At 36.8% G+C, this 21,630-nt stretch overlaps 1 protein-coding gene across 1 annotated transcript in view; it reads left to right on the top strand.

The window, feature by feature from the left end:
* The window catches only part of COL14A1 (collagen type XIV alpha 1 chain), a 253,116-nt gene that overhangs the window by 171,292 nt on the left and 60,194 nt on the right, over positions 1–21,630 (top strand). Inside the window, exons 35-40 of the mRNA XM_056108162.1 lie at positions 2,662–2,739; positions 5,004–5,090; positions 13,237–13,290; positions 17,556–17,651; positions 18,814–18,867; positions 19,192–19,245. Of these exons, the coding sequence (XP_055964137.1) occupies positions 2,662–2,739; positions 5,004–5,090; positions 13,237–13,290; positions 17,556–17,651; positions 18,814–18,867; positions 19,192–19,245 (423 nt within the window). The remainder of the gene's footprint in view (positions 1–2,661; positions 2,740–5,003; positions 5,091–13,236; positions 13,291–17,555; positions 17,652–18,813; positions 18,868–19,191; positions 19,246–21,630) is intronic.

Raw genomic sequence — 21,630 nt, 5'->3', positions numbered from 1 at the left:
GTATACATTTAGCATGGCTTTAAATTATAAGTTTAATTATGATATTCTAGAAAAAAGTCAGAAGATAAAATCTGGTACTGAGTGAAAAATGGAACCAGGGGTATATTTTAATTTCCATTTACAGATCACAATGACTCAACTGCTGAGAAGTATTTTAATCTTATTTTCATGGTAACATTTGACCCCAATTGACTTCCTTTTCTGCTACACCCAGACAAAAAATGTTCAAAAATGAAAAATGTGCATTTGTAATTGGTTTTGTATTCCCTTGAAAGAGATTATAAAAAGTGAAAATAGGAGGTGATGTCTCTCTCTGTCTCTTCCCTCTGCCTTTCCTCATATCTATAAAAATAATGTTTAGTTATAAAGAAAAAAGTTTTCAAAGTACAAAACCTGTATTAGTTACTTGAAATATGCCTATTTTGATCCATTATTGCCTTACATTTTTAGGCACTGAAATGTAAATTATTTTGACATGTCATCTCTGCACTGCTTCCTATATTATTTGTATGCATAAATGTGTCATTGCTCTTCAGAATAAAAGCTGAAGGACTTTTAAAAAACCAGTCCCCAGAAATGTGGAAAAGAAGTCCTTAAAGAGAAGCCAAAGAATCTGGACTATTATGTATGCAAAAACAATTGTGAATAAATTGGTTGTACTCATACGCTCAGACACAATAGACTGCTGAGCTCATCAAAATTTAAGACAGCCCACGATCATTCCTCAAATAATAGTATTAGCTTCATTCAGCACTTAGTAGGCATTTAACCCTTAGAATGAGCAAAATGAACTCAGAAAAATTCCAACTGGAGGGAAGTTTTTTCAAAAGTTTGTATGTAGACACACCACTGTAGGTTGTGAATGTTTATTTGAAAAATTTGAAAAAAAAGCTTGGTGTATACCAGAGCTAGTGAAATACTTTGCTTTAAGTAAATCTTTCCATTTACTTAAATGTTTTTACACTGAGGTCTGTATTCAGAAATGGAAAAATTCTTAATGAATGAACAACTGACATATTTCATGAATCTATCTAATGCTTTCATAATGGAATCTATTTAAGAAATGTCCACAGACAAATGACATTGAAACATAGGCTAGAGTATCTACATTTTAAACTTTAGACCAAAGATCCTTTCATTGCAAAATGAACAAGAAGAAAATGAATTGTTCTATCTGCACCTCAATCTGAAGTCAGCTTTTAATGTGTATTTAAACTGCTTTCGCCTTTTATCCCATGTCTTCATCTACAGAATGGGTTTAATATTACTACATAACTCATAGAGAGGATTTGTATATTAAGTGACACAGGCAAAAACCTTAGTATAATTTATGGTACATAGATTTTCAGCAAATACTGGCTGCTATTATTGTTATTTGCTAAGATTTCTCTCAATCAAAATATTAAACATATATGATGACTATGTAGACCAACTATCATTAAATTCTCTCCTTAGTACTATGTAACATTTTGATTCTACTGTATGGCCCTCAACATTTTAACTTTTATCCTTTTGAGAAAAATACTGAGAAAAAAACAAGTTACCAAATTTCTAGCACTTGCTAAAAACACATCTTATTGAGGAAATTTGCACATTTAAAATGGGAAGAACCTCATCCTTCTTCCAATTCTATAATTTATGACAATTTAATATTTAAAAGTAATATATAGGGCTGAAGAGATAGTATGAGTTTACCACGTTGCCTTGCATGAAGTCCAATCCCTAGCACCATATATGGTTCCTTGATCACCACTGGGAGTGAGCCATGACATCATTTCTCAGCCTTTTGGCTAAGTCGGGTATAGAAATGATTGGGCCATGAAGCTAGTGCTAGTCCCAACTAATATTAAAATTATTTTATTGTATATATCAAACATAGATTTAATTACTACCAACGAACAGGACTTTTTATGGCATGGTCAACATATTCAATTAAAAGACACATAGCATGAGCTCTCACAATACCATATGATTTTTATGATATATATCATATATCTATCTGCCTTCCCCTATAAATTCTCTGAGAACAGAACCCTGGTTTTGTTCATTTCTATATCTAAATGTCTTCATAATATCTGTATCTGATTTGCATTATACACTAAAAAAAAGTGTTGATTATATGCATCAATTAATTAAGATTTAAAATTAGAATTAATTAATTTGACAAATTTTCATCGGTATCTACTACATGTTTCAGGTTTTGATAAAATACACAAAGATTAATGATAGTACTTTTATAAAAAGATCACAGTATAAGGAGTAGTTACTATACTTAATTGTCTTATTTGGTGGGAGATATACTTTTGTAAGGAGAATTTATGGTATTAGAGAAGTACTTGGAGTATCTGAGAAAGCTAGAAGAGGAAAAGTTTCAGTGGAAGTACGCAATTTATTTTTTAGGTAGAGAAGGGAAAAGGAAGTTGTGATAAATAAGGGAATTTAGATAGTGGATGAGGTCACTATAAACCAAACCTTAGATCACTGTGTGTTTGCAGAACAAAAGAAGCACAAATTATTGTAGCTATCTATTTATTCATTATAATGTTAGGTTATAGATGTATTAGTATATTATTACATAATATTTAAAATGATTCATTATGACTATAACACAATGTATCTATATGTCCTTTGTTGAATTTCAATTTCTTTTTCAAATTGCAGTTCCAGTTACAGATGTTTGACATTGTTTGCTCCACATCATGGGCCAATAGAGACAAATGCTGTGAACTCCCAGGCCTGGTATGAATTTCTCTTTCTTATTTGGCCAGTTTTTGATTGAAATATTTCTAAATTTATACTTAATTTTCTTTGAAAATGAAATGTTGTTTCTGGCAATTTTATCATAAATAATGGGTTGTGATGATAATGAAAATTAGGAAGATTTTAAGAAAGAGCCATGTGTGAATTAGCAGAACACACATGGTGGGAACTGTACAACCCAGGGGGCCATTGACACATGTCCAGATGTTTCCAGATTAAGTACTTCATTGAGTTTGAGCATCTTAATAATTTTTTCCCATTACATCCCTAAGCCAAAAGAAATACTGAACAGTTTTATCCACAAAGTCATTAGGTCTAAACATCTTAGTAATTGTTCCTGTTCTAACAACCCAGCATTCATGTGAACAAATAATATATATATAAATAGAAAGAAATTTAATTTTCTTCCTAAATAACAACATGACTTATTAATAAGATGTGGGTGCCTATTGGGAATGTACATTTTCTCATACTTGGAATCTGAGAGACATCAACACCCTCACTTTTTTTTCCCACATTGATTTTCCCCATGGTACTTACTTTCCCTCATAATAACTGCTGAAAAACCATGTTTGCAAATATATGACATCACTTAAAATTCTGTTTTCAAATCCCATGTTGAAGTTGTGAGCTACTGTGAATTGGCTTTTCATGTGATGTGCAATGGTTGCCAAATATTGCTATTTCTCCTGATATTTTTTAAAACATTCACAGTGTGTATGCCATAGTGTGCAAAAGCATTAGATCACATTGTCTAGGGACCATAGGCATAACATATCTTATGCTACTAGAAAATGAAACTTTTTCTGATTATTGATTTTAAGTATAATTCATAGAGAATGTATGTGAATATCTATGTTGGGTGTATGTACAAATGCATATAGTATGTGTTCAGATTAATATCTCAGCATCTTTATACTGGTGAAATGAAATGGATCATTCTGTTGTGGTTAAACAGTAATTAAAAATTTAGCTTTTTAAGACCTTCTATGGGTTCACTTTGATTACCTAGCTTCTTACACTGTGGGTTATGATTCCATGGGGTGGCATACCTGAATGTAGGATTGTGAAATGCAGTAAAATGTTTCTGAACACACAAGCACCAAAAAATTAATTTGAAGTCAATCAAGTGGTCAATTCGAGCTGCTTCTGGCAGTGCTAAATTATGTTGCATTGTTTGAGCAAAAAGAGGTCATGGGTAGAAAGTGTTGAGGCTAGAGCAATAATACAACAGGTAGGACATTTGCCTGGCATGCAGCCGATCTAAGTTCAATCCCCAGCAACCCACGTGGTCCTCTGAGCACTGCTAGGAGTAATTTGGGTGCAGAGCCAGGAATAAGCAGGAGTAACCTCTGAACATTTCTGGCTGTAACTCAAAAAGCAAAATAAAAGTGCTTAATAAGCCCTAATTTATTACCGGCAACAAATATCTGTGACTGTTTGAGAAGGAAGTCACTGACTTTCTTCGTCAGACTAATTTTTCAGTAAAGTCTCCTAGACAGTTATTCCAGAGACACTGATATTGTGATAACTGCAGTTAAATAGTGGAATTTGGAAGTGGGATAAAATACTAAGTTTTCTTTTTTCCCTAGCACATCATACCAGATATTTTAGCAAAAGGTTTTTTTTTTTAATCTGGAAATGTGCTAAAACCTTTTTGTTATTGTTTTTGTTTTATGTTCACACCAGCAGTGCTCAGGACTTACTCAAGTAATACTGACAACATATAAGGCACTTCTCTTGCATATAGCCAACCTGGGTTCAAACCCCAGAACCCCAGATGGTCCTCTGAGTCCACCAAGAGTGAACCCTAAGTTTAGAGCCAGGAATAATCCCTCAGTACCACCAAGCGTGGCTCTAAAAAATAATAATTTTTTTAAAGACTTAGATTGTTTTTGTGACTTTTTTGTTGTTTTCCATCACAGAATGCGAGCAGTAGATTGTTGCCTGAAATTTATTTTTTGTTGTTGTTTGTATGTTTATTTTATTATAGATACAGTAATTTTAATTTTATTTGTGACTTCTTTTCTGGGATTCCCAGCTGGATTTACCAACACTCTCTATCAATGATTACTATCAATAAATCTACTAGATGTTCATTTTTCTTCAAAGAAAAGATTTTGTTGTTGAAAGAATACTCTTTGCCTTTCTAGATGACTGCTCACTTAAAAAAATTAAAGTGTCTTAAATTGTTTGTATATACAATAGTCCAGTGAACTATCTCCCTCTTTTTCTTCTCCTAGAGGGACGATGAAACCTGCCCAGACCTTCCCCATTCCTGCTCTTGCTCTGAAGCCAGCAAAGGGACTCTGGGACCAGCAGGCCCACCGGTAAGCCTTGCCTGCTTTGAACATCAATGTGTTTTAGTAATAGTTATGGTGATCACTTGTCTAACATGTGCTATGCTGGCCACTGTCCTAAACATTGACTTATTCATAAAAGAGTATTAGAGCAGGAGATGTAAAGAAACTCTCTGAAAAACACGGCTTGGGGGCCTGGGTGATGTCCCAACAAATGCACATATGTACCAGGCCCTGAGTTCTATCCTTAGGACCGAAAGGCACAGTAGAACCTGTCCTTCATGCCTGGATCCCCCCCTCCCCCAAGCATCTCTGGGCTTCAGCAGAACCACATCACCCAACATAAGCATTGAACTGTCAGGCATAGATCAGGCCATACTCCAGAATGCTTCAGCATTGCTTGGGAATCTCCTCTGAAGAAGAGCACAGCTTGGAGGAGCAGCTCTTCAAATACGGATCCCTGTCACTGCCCTTAGCCACACTACCATCTGATGACCCTCCTCGGGAGCCACACTGGACAGCACTCAGGGCTTATCCTGGTTCTTTGCTCAGGTATCACTCTGGCATGCTCAGGGGATCAGAGGGGGTGCCGAGGATTAAACCAGCATTGGCCACTTGCTAGGCGAGCACCTTAATCACTGTATTGTCTCTCTGGCCCTCCAAATCTTCCATTATATCCTGTGGTTTTCACTGAACCTTGGATTGTACCCTTGATATTTGCTTCTGTGCCCTTTCCTTATTCTGTGTAAAAGTTGGCTTGTAAAGTGAAGAAGTTTTATGCATCACGATTAGTACACTATCAGAGCAAGAGTTTCTCCATTGCTGTCTAGAACTTTCTACAAAACAGAAGTGAAAGAAAGGGGCTGGGAGGGGGTGGAAGTGGGGAAAAGAGGAGGGTGAGAGAAGGGAAGAAGAAAAGAGACAATTAACAATGTCACTACATTTAAAGTGTAACAATGTAAATAAATAGATTTTATATTTCTTTTAATCTACCGTGGTACATCTTTTGTACTGTATGTGGGCTTATTTGATGCAATGCTTATGTGCTTATATGATAGCCTGCTAAATGAGGACTCTCAATGTTTCTTGAAGACAGGGATACTAGAGCTGGTCTGTGGTGAGGAAATGGTAAATGTACCAAGGTGGGCAGACTGGGATTAGGGAAAAGATGCACATGTAGATAAAGAAACGCCCTTGGAAGGAGGAACTCACTGATCGCCACCAGATTGTGTGCATGTTGGCTTGAAGGTGGGGCCTATTGGGTCAGCATGAAGTCACGCCCGCCACCTGCCAGCTGCACAGAAATTCCCTCCGGCTTGTCTCCCCCTGCCCCATTTCCCTTCATGTATGCACCATATTTCCTAAACTGAACATAAGGAAAGAGAACCTGCCTAGTGTATCTGGAATCCAGTCCAGTTTGTTCTTATCCTGGGCTCATAAACGTGTTTTCAAACTCTGTAGAACCCAAATACTTAAAAAAAAAAAAACTATCGCAAAGAAGCAAATGTGAATGATGACAGAAGTATTCAGTTTTTAGCTGGAGAGATAATAATGGGGTAAGGTACTTGCCTTGCACACTGCTGACTCTGACCAATCACCAGCACCTTATATTGTCCCTTGAGCACAGAGCCATGAGTAATCCCTGAGGACAGAGCCAGTAGTATGCCCTGAGAACAGGTGAGTGTGACACAAAAAAAATGCAAAGGAAGTATTTAATTGAAATCATAAAACTAGGTAAGGTACTAAATCACAACCTTCATTACCACATATGTAAAATAGCGCTGATCTCATCATCTGGCATTCTGAGGAACGTGCATATAAATATCATACATTATAAAATTTTAAAATAAATATAAGGTGTTGCTTTAAACCTAGCTATTAAAAATAAATATTTGTGTTCAACTGTGTTTGACTTGCTACTTTTCACTCAAAGGCATGTCTTTGCACCCTAAGAATGTTAATTATATAGATCACTCCTTGTACCTGCCATATTCTTATAAATTACAGTTTATCGACCCATTACTGTAGACTGTTTCCACAATACTATTTTTACTACTGTGGAAATTCTTTGTATTCATCTTTGCAAACATGACTTAGTGGGGCAGGAGAGATAAAGGCAGATAAGGGCCCTTGGGTTCAATTTCAATCATCTTCCAAAACAAATACAAACAAACCAAAAAAAAACCCCCAAACACTTAGAATAAGATTTGAGGGGGATAAGGAACATGCCTGTTCAACTTCAAGAAGGCATTTGCATCTAATCTTCTCTTCAAGGTAGTAGTTCCAGCAGTCTCTTTCACAGAGACCCAAATACTTAAAAAAAAAAAAAACTACCACAAAGAAGCAAATGTGAATGATGACAGAAGTATTCAGTTTTTAGCTGGAGAGATAATAATAGCGTAAGGTACTTGCCTTGCACACTGCTGACTCTGACCAATCACCAGCACCTTATATTGTGGCCCCAGGGGTCTCCTTCTATGCACCCTATCTGATGCTCTCGGCCAGGAACATGCTCTTTGACCTGATAACTACTAGACCTGCACCCTTGCTATTTTGGATATGATTTACTTTCCCTGCTACTGAAATTGAGCAAGTTTTCACTTGTCTTTGAATGGTAGCAATATTATCTGATATATTCATTTATGAATTTCTGTATTCATAACTACTCATTTTTAATCATCCCTTGGATATTTCTTTCAGAGGCACTATTGATAGTAAATTTCTCTGCTTTTGCTTGTACGTCCCATTACTATAGAGATAGTTTTGATGGATGTCTTAGAGATTGTTCCCCATATTCATTGCCATTGCTTCACTTTTGTAATAGAATCCCGAGTGTTTCAGTCAAGTACATGGTCATTTAGCAAAGACTCTGCTTTCTTAGTATCAATGCAGGTGGACTTGACCTATGACTAAGTTCTGACCACTGAAAGAAATGGCATATGCAGCCCTTGGGTGCTTAAATAAAAACTAAATGCCTCTCTTGACCATTTTCTACAGCTCTACAGGCTAGAATGTGGTTCTGACAGCAAGCTCATTTAATAAGTAATATCTTAGATTAGAGCAGTAATATGGCAGCTCCCATGGCGTCCCACTGCCTTCCTCTGAGAGCTGTTCTAGTATGGACCTGCTTAGAGTTTAATATTGATCTCAGCTAAAATGAACAGACAAACTTCCGATGTAATTAACTGAGGATTCAATTCTAGATTAACCGTTATTTTCTCTGAACATTTTGCAGATGCTATTATAGTGTTTTATAGCCTCCCTTGTTGCCTTTGAAAAGTCGGCTGTCAGTCGAATTGATTGTCATTCTGTGGACTGTGAGGAATCCTTTATCCCTGGTTCCTTTCAAAAGTCCTCTGTCTTTAGTGAGTCAAAGTTTCAGTACAATACGCTTTTGTGTTGATTTTTATTGCTGTTCTGCTTTTTATCAATCTTGAGGTTTCGTGAGTTTCTCATTAAATATGAAATATGCTGAGTCATTTTCTCCTTGAATGTTGCCTCTCTCTTATCATCTCTTTTGTGTTTTGAATCTCCAACAGGGTGGGTATTATAGCTCTAATTTTTATTTCATTATCTCTTAACCTCTTTTTATTTTCTACCTGTCTCCCTAAGTTTAATTTTGTGTAACTTCTTCAAACTTACCCTTCAGCACATTCTATGTGTAACTTAGTTGAATATGTTTATTTGCCTATCCATTTTGTTTCTGGTTGTGACGTTATATTTAGCCTATAAGTTTTGTTTTCTTTTTCAAACCCACTGGTCATTTGTGTTGTCTGTTCTTTTGCAACACTTTCATTTTTAAAATCTTTCTGAAATGAGCCTGTGTTCTTAATTGATCATTTCAATAACTACAACAGAGTTGGTTCTCATTCTGCCATTTCTTCTTCTGCTGACTTTGCTTATGTTATCTTGTTTCCATCTGTACTTTGTGGTATTCTTTTGGCGTCTATTTGAATTTCTATTTCTTGAAATGCTATCAATGGAAGTTTTCAAGACATAGTGATTTGAATACATACATCTGCTTCTGCTAAGCTCCTGTGTGTGCAACCAAACAGAAAGGACCTTAGAGTTTTAACTTCATAGTCTTACTTGATACTCATACACGATGTGAATCCTGGTCCCTGGACAGTGTGAGAATCAACTTCTCAGTGATATTTCTCAGCAGAGACATTTCCTGTGCTTCCCACTGCTAAATGGGAACAACTTCTTGGCCATTCATCTCCTAGTAGACATTCTTCCCTGGCGTTCTCAGAGTGCAACCTTTCAAGTTCCTCAAATTTCAAGAATGTTTTGTATTCTACCCTCCCCCACCTGTTGATATTTCGTTGCCTTGTACAGCCCATAAAATAAGAGCTTTGCAGCAAGCCTGCACCCCTGTCCCCCTCCTCGCCCAGGCCAGTCTCAGCCCTTATGCCTGATGCATTAACGTTTCCTTTCTTCTTCATTCCTGGAATGTAAGGGTTCAGTTCTTAATTACGGTAATGTTTGTTTTTGTATTTTAAACATCATTAATAAGCTTCTTTAGCTTGAGGGTTTTCAACTGCAACTGGAATAAGTTATAAAATATTTACATAGGAGCTAAGAATCAAACTTCACAGTGAGAGCAAAGCAGCAGAGAAGTGAAAGACAAAGGTTGAGTCTAACTTAGAGGGAAGGAAGATATTGCAAAGGAGAAAAGCTATTGAAGGGATCAAATCTCTTAAGTATAATAAACTACCTGAGAGATAGTATGCCAACCAATTTGTCACAAACTCTGCTTGATTTATCATCATTGTGATTATTTTCAATCAATTATAATCAAGAATTTATATAGGTGTAGGCGCCAAAAAAGAGCAGTAGAAAGAAAGGCATGGTCAAAAGAATCATTCCCATAGCCTAAACCAACCGTTCTTATTAAAGAAATGCAAGTTATGTCCACAAACATTTTGTTGAATTCTTGTCATGTGCTCAATGTTGGAGGTTAGTTGTAATGTGAAATATTAGTTTAAAATGATGAAATGGTCCCTGACATGTAGAAATGGTACCTTTGGCACAAATATCTGTGAGTCAAGCAGTCATATTGGATGAAAGTTTCATGTGAAAAAAAATTGTGTAAAAAAATTAAAGAATTGTATCCGACTGAATATGTTAATTGAGAATCATTGGACTTTTGCAAAAAAGAAGACATGTGACAAAAAACAGTGTAAACTGTTGGGTTGTCCATACAGTCATTGTTCCACGGCAAAGAAGCTGCCCAACAACTTCTCCAAGGATCCCAGCCCATTTCACGTTGCTTTCCTCAGACTTGTTGGTTCTTGATCAAATTGGCTCAAACTGGTTAGCAAAACAGTCCTGGTTGCAAGGGAGGGTCGGGAAGTAAATTTCAGTCTTTTTAAAACCTCATTAAGGGGCAGAAATTAAATGAAAAAGGGAGTCAGGAAATGTAATTTCCAAGCAATAGTTTTTATCATACTGGGGGGAGGGGGAAATAGTTGCAGCAATTAAAGGTATAATATCCCCCAAACACATAGTTTTCACACATTTATGCAATAGAAGATAAGGCTTATAAAAGACACTTAACTACAGTTTTCAGGGAAATAAAAAATTTAAATGTCACTAAAGTATTATTGGGTTGGCAAAAATGTAATATTTGGCAATATTAAATGTTGAGTAAAACTTGGAGAAAGAGGGTTCTCTCAAAGTCTTGACCTAACTTTTTGGCAATTTTTCTGCCTATTCATCAAATTCTGTTTCTAGTTTCTGTTATCTTCAGCATTAACATGTGTACACAAGAGAGGCACAAGGACTTTATTACTTTTTCATTGTTTGGGGGGCATACCCAACTGTGCTCTGGAGTTACTCCTGGCTTTGTGCTCATGGAGTTCTGGTGGTATTAAGAGACCTATATGGAGTTCTTGGGACTGAACCAGTGTCAGCCATGTACTAGCATCTTTCCCCCTGTGCTATCTCTTTGGCTTTTGTTTCCTTGGGGCCACATGCCGAATTGCTCAGGGATTACTCTTGACTTTGCGCTCATGTATGTAAAGTTACATTTTCTCCAGACTATATATATATTCATAATATACATGCATATTAGTTGCAACAGTTAAAGGTATAGTACTCAAAATGCATAATACATGCATAATATGTAAATGCATATTAAATTAGTCATGTTTTAATCACAGAGAAATATGTAAAACATGTTAAACATCAAAGCTTAAAGTGGACCTGTGCCCCCCTCCAAACAGAATATTGTAAATCATTATCACCTCAATTTTAAAAAGTGAGAACTCTATCTAAATGTATAGCCTCACATATACAACCTATTTCCTTCAAATAACATCACAAATATCCTGGAGGTAATATCTCTTATAGATACACATACACACACATACACTTACATAAAATAAAATTTAATAACTTTATTTGAAATGGGCTGGAGCAATAGCACAGCAATAGGGCGTTTGCCTTGTGCGCAGCGAGCCCCACCAAGCTGGATTCAATTCCTCTGCCCCTCTCGGAGAGCCCAGTCAAGCTACCAAGAGTATCTCGCCCGCACGGCAAAGCCTGGCAAGCTTCTCGTGACGTATTCAATATGCCAAACACAGTAGCAACAAGTCTCAAAATGGAGATGTTACTGGGCCCGTTCTAGCAAATCGATGAACAACGGGAGGACATTTGAAATACTTAGAGAGAAGCAACCAACTTATATTGGATTGGGGGATGACTTTTAATGATTTCAACCAGTTAGAAGAAACTTGAAAATGGATCACATCTATTCTTTCCCCCAAATGATGCTGTTGCCGTACAAAATGATTGCCAGTAGCATAATAGATTTATTGAAATCATGTAGTGAAAATGTTAGTAATTTCATTTCCAGTTATCTTTTAATCCTTTTACCCAATCAAAAGAGATATTCTCTAGTACAGGAAATGAGGCACTTACTTACCTTGCATGTGGCCAACCCTCATTCAAATCCTGGGTAACATGTACAGTCCTCTGAGCACCACCAGGAATGATCCCTGAACACAGAACCAGGAGTATGCCTGAGCACCTCCAAGTGGGGCTCCTATCAAAAAAAAGAAAAGAGAGAGAAGAGAAAAAATGAAAAGAGAAGAAAAGGAAAGAAAAAGAAAATAAAAGTTTGGTATCAAGATGACCTACTAATGCTTGTTTATCTTCCTTTTTAATAGGACAAACTTCCGGTTTGCATACGTAAATAAGAACAAATGATAGTTAAATTTAATAGAAATATTTACAGTATATATTTAATATTATTCCTCCGCCCCTCTCGGAGAGCCCGGCAAGCTACCGAGAGTATTCGATATGCCAGACACAGTAACAACAAAGTCTCCAATGGAGACGTTACTGGGCCTGCTCGAGCAAATCGATGATCAACGGGAGGGCCTTTACCTTTACCTTTATTTATAATTCATCAGTGAATAAGTAATGTGTTCATGTTTAATAAGTAATGAATTTTATTAAATTTTTAAAAATTATTTTAATGTAGGAGTATTGCTGTTTATTCAGCCTTTGATTAGGCTGATGGAATTGGGCATGAACTCTACAAGTAATGAATTTTTATTGACTAGTGCTATATTGGTTTTTAAAATATATTTATTTAAGCGAAATAATGAGTCAGTATTTACATGAGGATATACGCAAACATGAATAATGCAGATTTGTATAGACTATATATTCAAATATATATCTATGTAAATAAAATGCTGTTAAATAATGGTACGAATAGAGTAAAAGTCTTGAGGGAAATATAAGTAACAGACTATCAGTGACATAATTAAAGTCAGAAAAAATAAATTATTTTTGTTTTTTTTGCAATTCCACTAAAGATCTTAATCTCAGAATTTTAGTATAACATATATATAGATTTTTATTAGTTGTATATATTTTTTATTTGTATCTATTAGCAGCAATGGTCTTAGGCACTGAATTTAAAACTATTTAAAATTTCAAAGGAAGTGGCATAGAAATTTTTCTCAGATTATGAAGCCATCAGCAAAAGAGCTGGGCCTGGGTGGTAAATTCCAGGTAAGGTCATCATGAATATGTGCCATTATACAATGTATTGGCCTTTATACAAAATAAGAATTACATAATTCATGTTATTAAAGGAAGTAGGGGAAATATTCTGCCTGAGGATTTGCCTTTGTGCTAACTACTCTTTGCTGTTTGCTAGGGTGGCCCAGGAGTCCGAGGACCAAAGGGCCAGCGTGGTGAACAGGGCCCAAAGGTAATGTAATTTGGAGTGAAGTACAATTTACCCTCTCTGTAATCCAAATCTCCTAAAATATTTTTAAAATAAAAGCCGCCCATATACTCTTTTTCCCATTTCAAAATACTTGTGCTCTTTCTTCAAACATTTAATAGCTCGGTGTTTTTAAAAATCTGTTGGGCTTAGATACAGATTGTTAATATTTTAAGTCTTTTAGTCTCCAAAGGAGTATTCTGTCTTGTACATTCTTCTATTCCTTTAGCTATAACAAAAATGTGTCTTTGGGGGGGAAGCAATGGATCACTAGTAGATAGATGTCTTACCCTATCTACTAGTGACAATTTCTCAGATTATAGATTCCTCCTTCTCCCTTTCCACTTTGTAAATCAGTTCATAGCTCTATTTTCCATTCTCCCAGGTCAAGGCATCAATCCTGGTAGTTAAGCTTAAACACTGAATAAAAACACCAATCTAAAGGCAAAGACACACCCATGTACTATACCTTGCACAAAAGTATCCTAAGGGATAGCAGAAGTCTAGCCACTAGTTTTCTGATGAATTTTTATATCTACTCCCAGTATGCTTGACGGGGCCAGTGAGATAGTACAGTGGGTATGATGCTTGCCCTGCTTGTGGCTGACCTATATTTGAACCCTAGCACCACACATTCCTCCAAACCCCAATATGAGTGATCCCAGAGCTGGAACCAGGAACAATTCCTGAGCACTGCCAGATACCGTCCAAAAGGCCAACAAAAAGATTATGCTCAGTCATATCAGAGTCTTCAAATTGGAAGTCTTATCCTTTTGTGCTGAAAATAAAACTGTTCCTCCTTGACTGGTATTTAAGAACTTTTCTTACCTGGCTCCTCTCTCTTTTTTATAATGTTTTTATACATAATCACAAATCTAGCCTGATTTACTGCTTCATAATGAGGACATACTAAACGAGGAAGAAATCATTGCACCTTCTTTTTTTCTGTAAAAGTAGAAATAAGTGAAACCTGGTAGGAAAGAATATGGATTGAAAAGGAGTAAATAAAAAGAGGAAAAGATAATCGAGTGCTAGTTGACTCAATTTAGATCATACGATAGCTGACTTTCGTTGTTTCATTTTATTATCTGAGATTTTGGTACATTTCTCAGGCTCAGACTTGTGTCTGTGTATGCATCTGAAATTTCTTGCATGCTAAAATAATAACTTGTGATTTGAAGGTCTTATACAGTGGTAAGCTGGATCTTCCTTTGTTGCACCCAAGGGTGGTACAATGTACCAAGTGGATTCTGTCTCCCTCCTCCAACACCGCTAATGCATTAACCTATTATTTTTCTAAATTCTGATTGGATGATGGTTCTGACTATGGAGACATTTTAAAAAGATTATTTGATGATCCCAAAATGCCAAACACAGTAACAACAAGTCTCACAATGGAGACGTTATTGGGCCTGCTCGAGCAAATTGATGAACAACAGGAGGATAGTGCTCCAGTGCTACAGTGCCCAAAATGTAGCCTTTTACCATCAATTCTCAATCTGATCATTTCTTATTTTTATGCAAAATATATGAAAATTATATATATTTTTTCTTATTTTCATATATAAAAATATATGAAGTGACAAGTAGAAAATTCACACTGTTGAAGGGATGAATGTTGGAACATTGCATGATTGAAACCCAATCATGAACAACTTTGTGACTGTATCTCACAGTGATTCAATTAAAAAATTCAATAAAAAAAAGAAAAATATATATGATGTTTTATAAATCACAGGTAAAAGTAAGCAGTGACTTTTAGGAAAATAAACCCTGTACAATGGATGCTCAACAACATCCAACAGGAAGAAATAAACCATCTCTCCCATAAGGGAGGCTTATGATAGGCATTTTTTTGTTTTGTTTAATACTCTATTGCAGTCATTGCAAACAGATGATAAGAAATTAAAAGTTTATGGGCTGGGGGGTGACTCTGGGACAGATCACGTGTCTTGCTTTGGTAAGCCCCTGAGTGCGATCCTCTGTAATGCTACCTTCAAAAAGAGTTAGAAGTACAGTGTCACACCCTCTCTGATCTCTCATCATTTTCACTTTGTGCTTTGCAAAATAAAACAAATTCACTTAATTTCTGCCCTTTTACTCCATTCACGACCACTCAATAAATATAAGCAATATATGACTAACCTCTTATAAATAAGTTATATTTATAAATCATCTACTCTTCTTCTCCATCATAGGTAAAAGGGAAAGGTAAAGGCCCTCCCGTTGATCATCAATTTGCTCGAGCAGGCCCAGTAACGTCTCCATTGGAGACTTTGTTGTTACTGTGTTTGGCATGTCGAATACGTCACGGGGAGCTTGCCAGTCTCTGCCGTGCGGGCGAGATACTCTCGGTAGCTTGCCGGGCTCCATCATACTTTTAAAATTTCAACTACCTGACCTCTGCCTTCCTTTTACATTATTTTTCATTAAGAATGGTTTTCTCCAAGTTTTGTGCATTCTTACTCCTTAAATAATTTTTTGACGCATAAATGTTTGTGACACTTTTATCATTAATAGTATAAAACTTGGAAGTGATCAAAATGTCCATTAATTGTAAATGAGCAAAATGTTTCTGTATATCCCTGGATGTAAAAACTACTCAGTAATGAGAAGAAACATATTACTGAAATGTGCCGCAAAACAGAAGAGGTTAGACAAGCGCAAACAGAACAGAATCCAAAAGTGTGCATAGTGATTGCTTCCATTTACAGATAATCAAAATAGTTTTTAACTCACATATGACTTCTAGTTTCTTTGAGTCCTGTAGAAATTCTTTTCATTAAAATCAGGGCTGGAGCGATAGCACAGTGGGTAGGGTGTTTGCCTTACACTCAGCTAACCTAGATTCGATTCCCAGCATCCCATATGGTCCCCTGAGCACCACCAGGAGTAATTCCTGACTGCAAGCCAGGAGTAACCCTCTATGCATCGCTGGGTGTGACTCAAAAAGCAAAAAAAACAAAAACACAAACACTTCCCCATTACCAAACCCATGAGCCATGGTATATTTCGTACTTTACTTGAGATCTCTGTAGCATTTGACATGATTAGTCACCTGTTTTAATTTTCTTCTTCTTCAGCCTTTTCTGTGCCGTTACATCTTTTGTCTTCATTTTCCTTATTCTTAGTCTTTTTCATCTTAGTTCTCTCCTGACTTCTCTTCTCTCTTCGCTTTTTCCTTTTTGTATGACCCTGATTTATTTCTCCTTGGATACTATTTCCAGACTCCCTAATAAATTACTCCAAAATCATCCCATTTCAGCTCTTACATGAATCCTATATCACTGGACATTTCTATGTTTATCATATTTTCATTTCTATTCTCTGTGGTTACCCCTACACACCTTTAGCAGGTCTCTAGTTCCAGTTATTATTTATCCCCATGTTATGCTAGGTTTTCCCTTCTGGAGTGCTTTGTCCCAGTTACATTTTTATCCATCTGGAGTTTAATATCAGATGATACCCAGGGATTGGAGTTTGAATTTATCTAATAATAATTTTAATTGGAGTCTGAGAAGGAAAAAGGGGAAAAGAAATTAAGGTAAATCAGTGTTGTGCATTGTATATTACAGTTCCATATATTATACAGCTTTATATATTATATATTTTTCATATATTATACAACAACTTAGAAATACACAAGTGAACTTTGTATTACAGAGGTTGTATAATGTTACCTATACAACAACAAGGTCCAAACTTAATAGTATTAGTTGCCAAATGAAAAGGAATACCTGATTGTTAGAAGAAAGGAAATCACCATCTTTGGGTAAGTCCCTCAGTTGACATTGAAGAGACAGATGATGAGGGTCAAGGTGAAGAAGAAGAGAAAGGTTAGGTACAGAATCTCCATAACTGCAGGAGAGATTGGGGATTGAAGAACATGGAAGAAGAGAGAATGGAAGCCAGATGGGCAGTATAAACCTTCATGGACCAAGAGAGTCATCTTGAAGCATTTATATCTTTCAATTTGTTGTGAAGTGTGGGGGAGTTCATGATTACTATACCATTCTTATTTATGGAAGCAAAACAAAATCTGTAGCAACCTATGTGTGTGTGCTCTTAGTTTACTGGTGACATTTTGCCTGGGATGGGAGTCATATTAGTATCTTAATATGTGATGAGGGTTTCATGATTTGGGGAATATTATTTAAGGAAGTAAATTATATTGCCTACTGAAGAAATATCTTCCAGGACCCAGAGGGTCTAATTCACTTCTGGAATAATTTTTCTTTATGTTTCCACAGGGACCAGAAGGCCCTCGTGGAACTATAGGCCCCCAAGGACCTCAGGGTCCCCCTGGACCCCAAGGACCAAGTGGTTTGTCTATACAAGGAATGCCTGTGAGTTCTGTGTAAATATTCAGATGGCTTTTACTGTTACCTCTTATTTTGATTACTTATGAGTGATCAAGACAATGAACTTTTGCCCTCTGTGTGTTCATAATGAGCGCCAGCCCCTTATCCTTTCAACTCCTAAAATGAAAATCGAAACATGAAAGTAATGGGTGTGTCTACTCATTAACCTCTTTTCTTGTTCAGTGACAGAGGTCTGTTTCAAACACACACACCTGAGGAGTAGGTATATTCACAAGCGATTTGTCTGGAGAAGTAAGACAAGGCATGGCATATCCGCCATTGTTTCCTTGTTTGACTAAGTCCTAAATGGAACATGATAGAATCTAGAAAGCAACCAATTTTACACAAATTTAAGTTATTCTTTATTGTGCATGTAGATTCTAGAGTCATTTCTTTTGATCTGTCTCAACTGGCATTTAAGTCGAGGCACTGAGCACATGTTTCAGATTCTAGACTGTAGAGTTTCTATCGCTACATCACTCTGTTAGAAGCTCTTTGTGCCATTAAAAGTCAGTTAAATTCCACTCACTAAGCCTCATTCATCTCACTATAAGAATCTAGATTTAAATTATAAAACCAATTGCTGCACACAGTAGTATTTAAAGCACACAGATTTATTTGAATTACATTTTTAGCAATTTTTTGGGCCATATGACTGTATCTCCCCAGCTAAGGAGTTTACCATTCCAGGGTTAGTTTTACATTTGTGAAAGCATTAGCATGTCAGGATGAACAATTGCTGCTACTCTTCCCAAGACGTGGCCTAGGACTTACTGCCTGCCAAGTGTCCTGTTTGCTTTTCCATTCTTTGAAATTTCTAGCCAAGACAAAAAAAATCCACATAGATAGAGCTTGAACATCTGAACTATGATTAATATTGGAATGCGCAAACTCTCCCCTACATTTTTACAGTATGGAATTTCCCACACTTGACTGAGATTTCTGTTTAAACTCTTCTAACAGAAATGCCCAGCCCATAGGAATGCTTACATAAGTGGTGGAGCATATGTGAGATGTGAAATATGCTATATTTGGTTGGTAGCATGAAAGAATTGAATGTTTAAAATGTTAAAATAGTCAGTGGAGAATAACGAGAAGACTAAGACTTTATCTATGTGAACTTAACCGTGTACTTTTAAATATTCAGGGAATGCCAGGCAAAAAAGGAGATAAAGGAGAGACTGGCCTTCCTGGCCCACAGGTATTATTTTTATTTTTCTAGTCCTCTGCTCTTAGCTCTGCTAAGTCAAAAGAATCTATATTTGCTGGTATTCTCCATGTTTCTGGCAATGCCTGGTCCTCTGTTGCAGCCTGATGTCTGAATTCCTTTACCTTCAGTGCTATCAGTGTGAATGAGTTCCCCTCGGGGAGAGTTCTTGCCTATGAATAAGTTCTGGGCTCTGAGTTCTCCCTCAGGGTCACCTCCCCTGGATGCTGAATTTTGTTTGAAGGCTTTTATAAATTTCAGTGGTGCCCGGGTACTTGATTTCCTTGAATCTGACTTTTCTATCCTTGCTCTCCCTAGGGGGTTCCGGGAGGTGTTGGGTCCCCTGGACGTGACGGCTCACCAGGCCAAAGGGTAAGGATTCAGCCAAGGCTGTTGTTAGTAGAGCACGTTCCTCCCAAAGTAACTGTGCTGCTGGCTGGTTTCCACATAAGGAAGATAAGCCAGGCTTTGGAGTACTCTGTGCATGCAGATTTTGTAGTGTGTGTGTGTGTGTGTGTGTGTGTGTGTGTGTGTGTGTGTGTTTCTCCCATAAACATCCCATCTTCTATCTATTTCCTTCCATGAACATATTCTATGTCAATTGGTTTCATCAAAAACTGGATAAAACTACCATCAAATCTTTTCAAATTAGCAGCCTTTCTTTCTGAACATTTTCCCCGCCAAAATACAGTTTGCACTGAATTGTAAGCACTGATTTAGTAGAATTTCCAGGTGTATAAAATATTTAAGGCACAAGTGTAAAAGAAATTAGCAATAGAAGAATTAAAATATATCAGGATTTTATAGGATTCTCCATCAACTTAATATATATCAACTTTTTACTTTCTGATTTTGTTCAAGTTGGATGGCAAAAAAAATAGAAGGATGATAGGAGAGCAATGAATTATTGTGTTATTTTTGGTTTGGGGTGAAGTGGTAATTAGGCGTCTTCCAACAGTGCTCAGGGACTATACCTGGATTTTTGTTCAGGTGTCACTTCTAGCAGAGCTCAGGGGACCATGCAGTGCCGGTGATTGTATCAGGGCCAGTCACTTGAACACCTTAACCCTGGTAATAGTAAGTACTATTAAGTACTTAGCCCATGTACTATTTCTCTGTCGTCTGTTTAGTTAAGTTGGTTTTACTGAAACAGGATTGAGGTTCTTATCCTTTAAGATATTTTAGTTTATTGGGAGGAATCAAATTAGGAATTTATGAATATGACATAATGGTAGTGCTTAAAGCCCTGGGACCTGTGGGAGCACAAGAAAGAGATAACTAAGCCTCATGTGAAGGCATTTGGAGAGCATCAGAGAGGAGGCACCATTAATACGGAATCTCAATTTGAAAGACATTAGCCAAGTGCATAAGGAAAGGTAGGTTGTTGGGAGCCGAGGGTATGCATGTGTAGAAGACTGAACTTCAGAAAATGTGGGCCATTTCCAATTCTGGACATAATTAGGTATGGCTGAAGAGTAGGCTGCAATGTGAGTGGCACTCGTGCGTGCGTGTGTGTGTGTGTGTGTGTGTGTGTGTGTGTGTGTGGTGTCAATGATCTTAGGTAAGAAAAGATTATCTAAACATAAAACTAGAGAGGTCAAAACAAATTCACTTACATTATTTATTTTAAGACAAATGATTTCAAGTTTACAAAGGAAAGCAACAGGAAGTTATTAACATTTCAGCAAAGGAGAGAGAAAAGGTAGGCTTCCTAACACTGTCATTGATTTTTTTTTTTTTTACTCTTTGGGTCACACCCAGCGATGCTCCGGGATTACTCCTGGCTCTGTGCTCAGGAATTACTCCTAGTGGTGCTTAGGGAACCATATGAGATGCCAGGGATTGAACCTGGGTCAGCCGCGTGCAAGGCAAATGTCCTACTCACTGTGCTATCACTCGGGCCCAAACTGTCACTGATTTTAAGATGTAGGCAGCTGTACAGTTTTGCTCAAGACTGAGGAATGTGGAGTGGCAGCCACTTAGAACCAATTCATTGGTAGATAATGCCTTTGACATTCATTGGCATATGGTTGCAACTTGCCTGTAGGAGAGCTGGAAGGTTCACTCTAACTGAAGGTAGGTCTTTAGCTCAGGGGATCTGTACTGCTAGAAAGTAAGAAAATTATTTTTTTCTATAGAAGTATGGGTGTGGGCCCTTCAATTCCTTCTATGTTCTTTTTATTTTCCACACCAAACATATTTGTTTAAAATCTGAGTTTAGTCTCTGTCCATTAAATGGAATTACTTAGTGTGTAAAACACATCCAGCTGAATCTATGTAAAAGAGGCATTCTCTAGAAGTCAGATTTATGTAGATTTCTTGTCCATGTGGAAGGAGTGTCTAGAAGTATTTATATGTTTTGGCAAAGGACTTCGGCTAAGATCCTGTGTGGTTACACTCTTAGATTCCTTCACGAGTCTGAAAATGGCAATCTAAAGATTTGGCTCAGTGAATTTATTTGATTTATCGATCCATGGAACCCAGTCTTGGCCAAAACCTCCCAAATTAAACACATCAGGTTAACATTTCCATCATTTGGTTTTGGAGTTATTTCTTTCAAAACCAATATACCAACACAGACTTTTTATAAATATTTTTCTATTCGTCCAAACATGTTTTCTTTTATCCAATGAAAAGTCTTAGAGCTGTAATAAAGTGATAAGGTATCTCTAAGTGGATTTATTTTCCTCATTACCTTAAATTTGGTGGTCAAACTTTCAGAATATGCCCTATACCTACATTAAGAAAACTGTAGAT

The sequence above is a fragment of the Sorex fumeus genome, unplaced genomic scaffold, assembly GCF_029834395.1.
Source record: "Sorex fumeus unplaced genomic scaffold, SorFum_2.1 ptg000002l, whole genome shotgun sequence".
NCBI classification, from domain to species: Eukaryota; Metazoa; Chordata; class Mammalia; order Eulipotyphla; family Soricidae; genus Sorex; species Sorex fumeus.
Note: the sequence above shows the minus strand (reverse complement) of the source record. Positions and strands in the feature narration are given on the sequence as shown.